At 39.9% G+C, this 13,177-nt stretch overlaps 1 gene segment (V, D, J or C); it reads right to left on the bottom strand.

Moving 5' to 3' along the window:
- Positions 1 to 505: 505 nt before the first annotated feature.
- Positions 506 to 5,000, bottom strand: LOC106569110 (T cell receptor alpha variable 12-2-like; the record flags this gene model as incomplete). The annotated part of the segment is given in 3 exon segments: positions 506 to 541; positions 4,138 to 4,448; positions 4,910 to 5,000. Coding segments are annotated over 3 exon segments (438 nt in total), but the record flags the coding sequence as incomplete, so codon positions are not given.
- Between the last annotated feature and the right edge of the window lie 8,177 nt (positions 5,001 to 13,177).

Here is a 13,177-nt window from a genome sequence, read left to right as displayed (position 1 = left end):
ATGACTTTAGTAAGCCATGGGTAGACAGAGGCCTTGTTCTTCCACCAGCTCAGAGGATCTGCAGATCTTTGGTGTAGGGGCTCCTCCAAATAGGATCGGACCTCCATTATGGCATCTGCTGAGGGATTCCTTCGTGCTGCATCCCCAGTTGCTCTCTCGTCAAACAGCATCCAAACAGCAGACGTTTGTGGCACTACTGCTGGTGCTTCTGCTCCATCTGATCCCTCTTCTTCCTGTTGCCCTGGTGCCTGAGCCAGCTGACTACAGGGGCTGTCCCTCCCTGCTGCTGAGGTTATTCTTTGAAGAGCCTCATCAATCGCTCTGGCATCACTGAAGGCTAACTTCTTAAACCTGGGGTCAAGTGCAGCGGTTTCTGATGTGATTATATTCCATTCTGTGGAACGTTCTGTCCATTGATGAACATAGGATGTCCATCAACTCTGTCACATGTCCTCTGGTTACATTTGCTTCTCTCTGGCGGCTGGCAGTGATTCGCTGCAGACTCTTACACAGGAGTATCGTTTTTGAGGCTGTCACATAGCTGAAAAGAGATAACAGTAACTTATTAGTTCAGGTTCATGTTTTGTCTACTGATAGTACATTCTCATCTACTGCTCATATACATATATAATACTGGATTAAATAATGATGTAGTAATAACTGCTTACTGTACCTCTCTCCACTGATCCCCACAGTGACCTGCTCAAAGGGTTCCAGGACTCTGCACACCTCCTCCACCACCTCCCATTCCTCTTGGGTCAGAGCATCAACAGGTGACAATGGCCAGGGTAGAGATGATGGCATCCTTTGACTCAAGAAACCGCTTCAACATATAAAATGTTGAATTCCACCTTGTAGTGCAGTCTTGTTTAGGCCTCAGCTCAGGCATCCCCATCTGGCGTTGTGTAGACTTTAGTTTTTCAGCACCTACTGTGCTCTTGTGGAAGTATTCCACAGCTGCTTTCACTTTGTCCACAGTGGGCTTCATCACCTTCAGAGCATCTCTTACAATCAGGTTGATTGTGTGGGCAAGACATGGATGATGGGTCAATTTTAAAATTGACATGGCTTTGGTTATGTTAGCTGCATTGTCGCTAACACAACAGACCACTTTTCCATCTTGCCATTCTCTGGCCACTCTCAACAGTTCCTCTGCCAAGTTCTCTGAGGTGTGCCTGTCGCTGAACTCAAAGCAGTCCAGAAGACAACTAGACATCGAAAAATCTTCAATGAAGTGACATGTCCAGCAGTCAGTGGTAAGGAAAACTGCATTAGCTTTTTTTACTCTTTCCCACACTGAACCCTGTGTGCTCTCGTACATTTGTGGAATAAGTGATTTGGAAAGGGTTTTTAAGCTTGGAATTGTGTACATTGGATTTAGACTATTGCTATAATTTCTAAAACCTCTGTCCTCCAGGATCAAAAATGGCAGGAAATCTGTGGCAATCATTTTAGCTAATGCAATATGAATTTGGCCTTGTTTTGCTACAGACATAGACTGGTCCATAGAAGACTGCGTTCCTGTGGGTCGCGGAGTAGGTCTACTTGACTGAGTGGATACATCTCCACTTGTGGAGGTGCTGGCTCCACACTATCACTAGCAGGCCCGCTTGTTTCTCGAAGCTCCGCTACAGCTAGCTTCACAGTTGGGTGCACAGTTCGCATATGCCGGTGTAGGTTGTGCGTAGAACCGGCTTTATATGAGATTTAGTTTTTTGGGAAATTCTACACTGTGCTCTAACATTGTCTACATTATTAAAATGCACCCAAATGCTACAGTGCTTCCGACTAATTTTCCAGCTGTTGTTTTCACAGCTGTCCTTCCTCTCTCCTCGGCTGCTAAGTGTGTGACTGTGAGTGAGTTGGCTCAGCCCTCCCTCACGCATCTTTGGTTCATTGATTGACACTACGTGTCTGATTGACAGGAACATCAGGTGAGGCTGTTAGTCTGAGCAGACAGTCAGAATGAATGTGTGCACTTGAGCATTTAGGCCTATATTATTATAATTTTTTTTTGTTCTTTGAATGAGTTAATTATATTCATTTAAATCTTTTGATTATTCATATCTTAATTTGTAAAATAGTTTTATAAATAGTTTTGGCTCTTCTGATATGTGAGCCGGCTCCCAACGTTCACATACAAGACTCGTTCGGGAACGACCCATCACTACCCGGTCCGGTCGAGCCTCACTAGTCAGATGAAGCTAGCTGGCTGCTTATAACATTAGCTTTGGGCAACAGGGTTAAGTAGCTGGCCAGCTATTTATTTTTATGAACTGAAGTTAAATTTCAATAGGCGAAAAACAACTGGCTACCTAGCTAATACTTACTCACAAAGAGTCCTAAATCATTGTTAAGGATAATGAAAATGACTGCAGTTTCTAAGGGTAATTGTTTTCAGGCTGGTTGTATTTGTGCTAGCTAGGTACCAAGTTAAAGCTAGTTAGCTAGCTACCCCAGAAGTTGCTGTCGAACAAATAATGCCTTATTACCAATCGCGGTATTGTAAACACATCATTCGTGGCCAGTGTGTGCTTGTTTGCAGACTTTATTTGTACAGCTTTGACAGTGCTACTGATAGTGGTGGTGCTTGGCTTACACGTGCAAATTCACATAAGCTTCATGTTACTTGAAGCTTCTCGTTTTGCAAAACGTACCCGATTGACACTTCTATGCTGATAACATGCTGGAAAAACAGAAGCATATGCTGAGTACCTCATACCTATGGTAAAATATGGTGGTGGATCTTTGACGTTAAGGGGCTATTTTGCTTCGACTGTTCGGCATCAGGTCAACGGCATCATGAACTTTAGCAAGTACCAGGACATTTTAGCCAAAAATCTGTTTGCCTCTGCCAGGGTGCTGAAACTTGGCCGCAAGTGGATCTTCCAACAAGACAACTAATCAAAATCCACTAAGAAATGGGTAATTGGCCACAAAATCAACATTTTGTAATGGCCATCTCAGTCACCTGTAGTTTGAATTGAAGAGGGCATCCCATAATAGCAGATGAAGGATATCAAGTATCTGGAAAGGTTCTGTATGGAGGAATGGTGTAAGATCCCCCCATGTGTTCTCCAATCTCATAAAATATTTTAGAACGACTTACAGGAGCAATTAAGGTTAAGTGCCTTGCTCACAATTAAGGTTAAGTGCCACCTTTGGGTGTCTGACCATTCTTGAAACGCACAGGAAACTGTTGAGCGTGAAAAACCCAGCAGCATTGCCGTTCTTGACACAAACCGGTGCGCCTGGCACCTAATACCTTACCCCGTTCAAAGGGACTTAAATATTTTGTCTTGCCTATTCACCCTCTGAATGGCGCACATACACAATCCATGTCTCAATTGTCTCAAGGTTTAAAAATCCTTCTTTAACCTGTCTCCTCCCCTTCTTCTACCCTGAATGATTGAAGTGGATTTAACAAGTGAAGTCAATAAGGGATCATAGCTTTCACCTGGATTCACCTGGTCAGTCTATGTCATTGAAAGAGCAGGTGTTCTTAATGTTTTGTATACTCAGTGTAGCTCTGTATTTGTCTTTTTTGTTTTATACAGTATTTTTTGCATATCTTTATCAAGGGTGCCAATAGTTATGGACTTGACCAGACCAAAACAGTGTAAGAGCCTTTTATGTTTGTCTGGTCCATTACCAGTCATTTAACCTCATCCTAAGGCTATTGCACGCTGGGATTGAGATACCCCAGTCAGTTGATTTCAGGTATGCTCCTCTAAAGAGTACATGGATTTACCAGCAGAGGACTAAACCACTGAGCAGTCATGTCCATAAATATTTGCACCCTTGATAAAGATCAGCAACATGACTGTACATGTTGAGAGTAATGATGTCACATAATGTATGTCTATTGTATGTAGATGATGTGATTAAGAGGCCTGACTGTATCAGAATAGGAATATGCATCAAATTGACAGAATCTGTCAATGCTCAAATCAAATTAAGGACAGGTGAAACATTGGAGTCATGAACTTTATTTACAGGAGACATTAACATCATTCTTTAATGTTTTGATGTCTACAAAGTAAGGGTTAGACACAAGTTCAAACAAAAACTGGATAAATTCCTGCTGATGTGGTCCCTGCTGAGGTTTTTGTACAGTGTGTGTAGGTTTCCTGTCACTGTGGGCCTCACAGCGCAGTAGTACAGAGCAGAGTCTGTCATGTCAGCAGAGGAGATCTCCAGATCCAAACGGTTTTTCCCTTCATTCAGTTTTGAGGATAATCGAGCATTCAGAGGATCTGCTTTCTTTATAAACCCTGAACCCAAGATGTACAGGAGGAACTCTGGCCTTTGTTCTGTGTCCTGTCGATACCAATAGAATTCGTCTCCAGCAGTAGCTCTTCTGGAGTAGTTGTAAGACAGGGTAACAGGGGTTCCCTCTAAACAGTACTCTTCTTTCTTGAGTGGAGTGAGGTCTTCACAACTGACACCTGCATAGAGAATGGTTTTTAATACACACACACTTAATTGTTCATGAAAATGGGCAAGTATGGCAATACATTGTATGGAAATGTACTGTATTGTATTGCATAACAAACCCATAACTATGGTCAGGAACAATGCTGAATACAGCAACTGCATCTTAGATGAAGAGAAACAAACCGAAAGAAAGATCTAAGCAGCCTCCTGTTTTACATTTTCTATGCTGCTGTTCAATTGCTGTTCAACTCATCCTCTACCATAAGTCCCTCCCCTTAACATACAGTAGGTATGTTACTTATGTATGTCATACAATATGTCTGTTTCCTCCCATGGTTCTTGACAGTTTTCGTACAGTGTGTCAAAGTTTCCTGTCACTGTGGTCTTCATGGCACAGTAGTAAACAGCAGTCTGTCACATCAGAAGAAGAGATCTTCAGATCCACAAGTTTGTCCACTTTATCAATGGAAACTGTCAGATGAGGATGTGATGTACAAGAGGAATTCTGGTTTGGATCCGGGATATTGGCAGTACCACTGTAGAGTGTAGATAGTGCCATCATATTAGAAGGAGAGATTGACATTCCTTCCCTCCTGAACAAGCTCTTCTGTAGTAGCAGGGTTTATTGAATCCCCAAAACTGTTTATTGAATCCCCGAAATATTTGGTCAAATAACTTTTGTAACTGTAAAACTGTGCAGATATTTACAAATGATTAATGTGCAATTAACATGTTTTTGTGCTGTTAATTCACTGTAAGATTAAATTAAAAGATTTCAATCCATATAATAATAACTCACCTAAAAAAGCTGAAAAGAGAACAAATGAGAAGAACACCATCAATTGTCAGACATGATTAATTCTAATCAGACAGGTTTTTTACATGGACAGTACATTTGAGATAATATAAGGCTAGTACTGGAAACAATAGAACACTATGAAAAATCTGGGAAACCAGGCCTGCTATTCATAGCTGACTTTGAAAAGGCTTTTGATAAAGTACGACTGGAGTTTATATATAAATGCCCCGAACCTTTCAATTTTGGAGAATCTCTTATAAAATGGGTTAAAATCATGTATAATAACCCTAGGTGTAAAATAGTAAATAATGGCTACTTCTCAGAAAGTTTTAAACTGTCAAGAGGAGTAAAACAAGGTTGTCCATTATCGGCATATCTATTTTTTATGGCCATCGAAATGTGAGCTATTAAAATCAGATCGAACAATAATATCAAGGGATTACAAATCTAGGGCTAAAAACAAATGTGTCATTGTTCGCTGAAGATTCATGTTTTCTTTTAAATCCACAACTTGGATCCCTCCACAGCCTCATAGAGGATCTAGATACTTTTTCTAACCTCTCTGGATTACAACCAAATTATGATAAATGTACTATATTACGTATTGGATCACAAAAAATACAACTTTTACATTACCATGTAGTTTACCAATAAAATGGTCTGATGGTGAAGTGGATATACTCGGTTTACATATTCCAAAATAAATAAATGATCTCACTCCTATACATTTGAATAGAAAGTTAGCAAAAATAGATAAGATCTTGCTACCATGGAAAAGTAAATACCTATCTATTTGTGGAAAAATCACCCTGATTAACTCTTTAGTCATATCCCAGTTTACCTATTTGCTTATGGTCTTGCCTACACATAGAGAACAGTTTTTTTTTATTATTTGAGAAAAAATATTAAAATCAAATGGTCCTATTTATAGGGCTGAAATGATTAAATATTAAAGCACTTGACCTCTCACTAAAGGCTTCAGTCATACAAAAGTTATACTTAAATCCAAACTGGTTCTCAAGCAAATTAGTAAGAATGTCTGACCCTATGTTCAAGAATTACAACATCTCACTTTCAGTTATTTGAGAAGGAAATCATCTCCCAAATATCACTATTTTTAAAACAAGCCATAGAAAGTTGGTTGCAATTTCAATTTAATCCACCAGAAATTTCAGAACAAATAATACAACAAATATTGTGGTTAAACTCAAATATACTATGATAAAAAAACATTATTAAACATTAAATAAAAAAAGGTATAATCTTCATAAATTATATCATAAATAGAACTGGTGGAGTTATGTCACACATGCAGCTAACAAAAACATATGGAAATTTACCCAAAATTGCAACCAACTAATTGCAGCATTACTGCAAAAATGGAAGAGGAAAGTGGAAGGGGGAAAAAGTAAGTAACTTATCTGTTGGCCCTGCATTAAAGACCATAATTGCTTAAAGAAAATTGTAATAATTAAAAAGTACACTAGTTTCATTTAAGGTCCAAAAAATGGACAGCCATGCCATATAGATAGTTGCAAAATAGTTGGGAAGAGATTTTAGACGTACCGATTCCATGGCACATGGTTTATGAACTAATAGGCAAAACGACACCGGATTCAAAACTTTGAATTTGTCAATGTAAATTATTATACAAAATTCTTGCAACCAATAGAATGTTATTTGTATGGAGGATACAACCTTCCCAGCGCTGCAGATTTTGCTGCGAAGAGACAGAATCATTAGGTCATTTATTTTGGTACTGTCCATATGTTCTTGGTCACAGGTCCAAGAATGGCTGAAGAATTGCAACATTTACCTGGAGCTAACTCTGCAGATAGCACTACTGGGTGATCTGAAAAGTCATAGTCAATTAATCAATAATATAATAATACTTCAGCAAAAATGATTATTTTCAATTTACAATCTGTAGAAAAAATGAGAATAGAAAGGTTCAGAACGTTTGTGAAACATCACACAGTTGAAAAGTATATGTTAAATAGAAATCCAATATGGATGGTGTTAAGAGATAGATGGGAGGGGTTGAATGGAGCTGAAGGTTGGGACTAATAAAAATGGTAATAAAAGATAACTAATGTAAAACATACTGTGTCCGTAAAAAAGGTAAATGGGTTAAGATTTTTTTGTGGAAGAGGACAGTTTGAAAGATATGGCAAATAGAAATGAAACCGGATGGACATCAGAAATATATGGGAGAGGTTGAGGTTAGAGGAAGGACAAGAGTTAATATAAAACTAAATAGACTGTCCAATTAGAGGAGGGGTAGTAGGGTTAGAAAGTTATAAAGGAAAAAATATATTTTTTAAATATATGTATATATATCTATATCTATGTATGTATGTGTATATGTATGTACAGTACCAGTCAAAAGTCTAGACACACCTACTCATTCCAGGGTTTTTATTTTTTTATTTTTTTACTATTTTCTATATTGTAGAATTTACATTTACATTTTAGTCATTTAGCAGACGCTCTTTTCGAGAGCGACTTACAGTAGTGAATGCATATATTTTTCCTGTACTGGTCCACCGTGGGAATCAAACCCACATCCGTGGTGTTGCAAACACCATGCTCTACCAACTGAGCCACACGGTAGAACAATAGTGAAGACATCAAAACTATGAAATAACACATGGAATCATGTAGTAACCAAAAAAGTGTTAAACAAATCAACATGTATTTTATATTTGAGATTGATCAAAGTAGCCAACCTTTGCAAACTCTTGGCATTGTGATGCAGACAATTACATTGATGGAAGCTACAATTTATCAGCAATGTTAAAGCTGATCTACCCCCTACATTAAAAAAAATATATAATAATACATTTAAGAAACATCTTGCTAGACCTTTGAGAAACAGACAGACAGACAGACAGCAGTGAGAGACCTGACCGACTAGCTAATGAACAATAACATCCCATAATCTTTGATGGGTGTATATTGTATGCTTAAACAGCCCCTCCTCTGGACACAAACGTGAAATGTTTTCTGTTATGGCTTTCTTTCTACAGTATACTGTGTGTTGTCAGGTTTTTGTACAGTGTGTCTGGGTTTCCTGTCACTGTGGGCTTCAGAGCACAGTAGTACAGAGCAGAGTCAGTCACTTCAGTGGAGGAGATCTTCAGATCCACACGGGTCTTATCTTCATTTAGTTTAACAGACAGGCGAGGGTGGGTCGATTCATTATGTGTCTTTAACCCTCCTTCAGTGAGTAGAAGCAGAAATTCTGGTTTTGATCTGGGGTATTGTTGGTACCACAGTAAAGTATCACTACTGTAGGAGCCAGTGTAGTTGCAGGACAGAGTAACACCTTCACCCTCAAATACACGCTCTTCAGTTGTGGCTGATATTATTTCCTCCTCATAACTGCTACCTGAAATAAATAATGTTAAACATGTTTTGAGTAAATCATATTGTAATTCATGTACCGTAAATGCTTCATCGAAATATGTCTGCAATCCAAAACTGCATTGCAAAACCTATGCACTTACCAAAGAACATTGAAAAAAGCAGAATTGCATAAAACATCTTTATGGGGACTGAATGACTGGCTTCATGCCCTGTCAAGTAAGAGTGTATCACTATCCTCTCCTCAAATATCTTGTAGACTACATACTGTACTGTCAAAGCACTCATTGACTATGTAGCTCCACCTCTCTACAGTATAGTTTGTTGTGTATTTGAGTTCAACTGTCTTTCTGGGTTGGATTGCTGCTAAATGTCATCTTCATGATTTTGCTGTAGATCTGAATAGAGATTTTAGCTCATGACTGCCAGGCCCATTTGCTCCTGGGCCGCACGGAAAGGATAAATCATTTATTTTGTATTTCTTTAATCTGTAAAATAAATAATAATTCTGTACAAGTATAGGCTATTTGTGCAGTTATTACTTTGAACTTGGTGCAGTCTGGTGGTCCTTTTCTCAACAGTCTAATATCTCTGTCACGCCCACAACAGTTTACAGATTTGGAACTTGAGTAATGCGCTCGCCGCGTGTTCATCACGGTCTGCATGAACTGTTTTGCCCGCCAACTTTGTACTTGCTAGCTACGTTAACTGATATGAATAAAAACAAACAAATGTCGCTGGAGAGCTTCTTCGGAAGGAAAGGGAGATAAAAGGCCCAATGACGATGTCGATAATGCAGAGACGGCAGAGCCTGAGACTTAAAAAAAAGAAAGCCTCATTCAATAGACAATATGATGAGTCCTACCTAAAATATGGCTTTATTGCGACAGGTGACTCGCATGCTCCAAGCCCCTGTGCATAGTATGTGGAGATAAGCTATCAAACGAGGCAATGAAGCCCTCAAAACTGCTTCGGCACATCGAATCCAACCACCCTGCACTTAAAGACAAACCTGTTGAATTTTTTGAGTGAAGAAAACGTGAACAAGAAGGACAGAAGCAACTCTTGAAATCCAACAAACATGGCTGCACTGAGTGTCATACTTAGTGGCTAGCAGTATTGCTAAGGCTAAGAAGTCTTTCACTATTGGCGAGGAGTTGATTCTACCTGCTGCTAAGGACATTTGCCTTGAACTCTTAGGAGAGGCTGCCGCTAAAAAGATAGCACAGGTTCCTCTTTTGGCTACCACCGTTACTAGGCAAATTGATGGAATAACGGAGGACGTTGAGGCACAATTGTTAGAGAGGCTTAACCAGTCACTGTGGTATGCAATCCAGATTGACGAATCTACCTGTAAGAGGTGCGTGACTGGCTGCAGGGAAGTCAGGCGCAGGAGAGCAGAACTGGGTAATAACCGGAGCAGTTTAATACGCAAAACCAAACGTCACCCAGAACAACAAAATATGGGTACAAATAACCCGTCGCGAACCAGTCAGAGTGCACAAGCACTTACAACAAACAATTTCACACACAGACATGGGGGGAACAGAGGGGTATATACACGACAAGTAATGAGGGAATGTAAACCAGGTGTGTGGGAAAACAAGACAAAACAAATGGAAAATGAAAGGTGGATTGGCGATGGCTAGAACACCAATGACGTCGACCGCCGAACGCCGCCCGAACAAGGAGAGGAACCGACTTCGCGAGAAGTCGTGACACTACCGATGTCTACAAAAGAAAATACTGCTTGTTTATGTGCAATATATATTTCAGGATTATGTGCATGAGGATACGTTGTGTTCACAGTCCCTGCGACAAACACAACGGCTGCAGAACTATTCAAGTCTTTGGATGATTACATGTCAGGAAAATTGTATTGGTCATTCTGTGTTGGCATATGCATGGATGGGGCTGCTGCCATGACTGGACGGCTGTCTGGTTTCACTACCCGGGTTAAAGAGGTTGTGCCTGAATGTGAGTCTACGCACTGTGTCATTCACAGAGAAATGCTGGCTAGCCGAAAAATGTCACCTGAATTTCATGTCGTTTTGAATGATGTTATTAAAGTTATCAATCACATCAAAGCACACGCCCTTAACTCGCGTCTGATTGGGCAGCTTTGTGAAGAAATGGACGCAGAGCACAAACTCCTTCTCTTACACACAGAAGTCAGATGGCTATCCAGGCGGAGATCGCTTGCCAGAGAGTTTGAGTTACGAGAGCGGATGCAGAGATTTTTTTCAGAAAAAAAGTCACCACTGGCAGCACATGTCAATGACGAGGAATGGGTTCCAAAACTCGCTTACCTGTGCAACATATTCAACCTGCTCAACGAACTCAATCTGTCACTCAGGGGAGAATGACAACTGTCTTTAAGTTCGCAGATAAAGTGGCTGCATTCAAAGCCAAGCTGGAACTGTGGGGACGGCGAGTGGACAGGGGCATATTTGACATGTTCCAAACATTAGCAGGAATTTTTGGAGAGACTGAGACTGGGCCGTCTTTCTCCCAGCTCACGCGCGATCACCTAGCTTCGCTGTCAACGGAGTTCAAGCGTTACTTCCAAAGACCCACGAAGTGCGAAGGAATGGATCCGCAACCCATTTGTGAATGTCCCAGGTGAATCGTCCATGTCTATGCAGGAAGAAGATCAACTCCTTGAGGTTGCAAATGATGGTGGCCTTAAAAGTATTTTTGAGATAATGTCATCTCTGCCGACCTTCTGGATTAAAATCAAGGCTGAATATCCTGTGATAGCCACAAAAGCACTGAAAACGTTGCTTCCATTTCCAACCTCCTATCTCTGCGAAGCAGGGTTTTCCGCAATGACTAGATGGGGGGGTGTTCCATGATGCTTGATGGGGGGGCCCGAGTGAAAAAGTTTTGCTATAAGGAAGCAAAACAACACAACAAATGTTCTTCATTCTGTATTTATTCAGACTAGTACAGTATCTTTGATAGATTTTAGATTTTAGATTCTTCAATCTAGCCACCTTTTGCCTTGATGACAGCTTTGCACATTCTTGGCATTCTATCAACCAGCTTCACTTGGAATGTTTTTCCAGCATCCTTGAAGGAGTTCCCACATATGCTAAGCACTTGTTGGCTGCTTTTCCTTCACTCTGCGGGCCAACTCATCCCAAACCATCTCAATTGGGTTGAGGTCAAGTGATTGTGGAGGCCAGGTCATCTGGCCTCCACAATCATATGTTCTTGCCATAATATGGACTTGGTCTTTTACCAAATGGGGCTATGTTCTATATACCACCCCTACCTTGTCACAACACAACTGATTGGCTCAAGCGCATTAAGAAGGAAATACTTTTTTATTTTATTTTTACTTTTAACAAGGCACACCTGTTAATTGAAATGCATTCCAGGTGACTACCTCATGAAGCTGGTTGAGAGAATGCCAAGAGTGTGCAAAGGTGTCCTCAAGGCAAATAGTGGCTACTTTGAAGAATCTCAAAGATATTTTGAAAATATATTTTGATTTGTTTAACACTTTTTTCAGTTACTACATGATTCCATATGTGTTATTTCATATTTTATGTTTTCACTATTATTCTACAATGTAGAAAATTGTAAAAAACATAGAAAAACCCTTGCATGAGTAGGTCTGTCCAATCAATTTAATACAATTTAAAAATCTGAAGTATAATTGTATTTTTGACAACTTTGAAATACATTCTGGTGTTTAAATTAAAACTGTCAAATTGAATCCAGCACTCACCAACAAGGACTGAGAGGAGGAGAACTGATGAAACCAGCAACGTAGTTAATATATACAGTATCAAAACGACTCTGACACAACACAGGCAGAGTTGAATATCTCTCTCTGCAGCAATTGTTCAGTCTTGCTGATTTGAGAAAATGTTGTAGCTCCACCTACTGCCAAAGACCAGGGTGGTGATGTGGTGTGTTTGTGTGCCATACAATCCTTGTTTAATGTACATCGTAGGATTGAAGCATTTATTTTTAACAATACCACTCCATATATGTTGTACTGTATTATGAAGAAAAACGTTTTGAAATTAATATTGATCTAGACATGAATCTAGACATGAATTGAGGGTTATTGTTATGGCTATGGTTATGGTTAGGGTTAATCCGGGGTGTGAACATGAAACTAGGGTTAGGGTTTAGGTTATGGTTAGGGTTAGGGTTAAGGTTAGGGTTGATCCGGGATGTAGACATGACGCTAGGGTTACGGTTAGGTTTAGGGTTATGGCTAAGGTTAGGATTGATCTGGGGTGTGGACATGAAGCTCGGGTTAGTATTAGGGCTAGGGTTCTGGCTAGGACAGAAGGGCTCTATTCAGGGCTCTTTTCAGTCAGATCCACTTTAGCCAACATCCGCATAGTTGTTGTTTTGGCGGTGCCAGAGGTGGAACTGTGTGAGAGCCGTCAAACAATACAGGCAGAATTGAATATCTCTCCCTGTAGCAATGTTTCAGCCTTGATGATTGGAGAAAATGTTGTAGCTCCACCTATTGCCAAAGACAGGGTTAGGGTTAGAATTGTAATTCATAACCTAATATTATGAAAATGCTCTGAGACCAGATTAGGCTTT

The sequence above is a fragment of the Salmo salar genome, chromosome 14 (genome assembly GCF_965601325.2).
Source record: "Salmo salar chromosome 14, fSalSal1, whole genome shotgun sequence".
Classification (NCBI taxonomy): domain Eukaryota; kingdom Metazoa; phylum Chordata; class Actinopteri; order Salmoniformes; family Salmonidae; genus Salmo; species Salmo salar.
The sequence above is the reverse complement of the archived record's forward strand: the minus strand, read 5'-3'. Positions and strand labels throughout refer to the sequence as shown.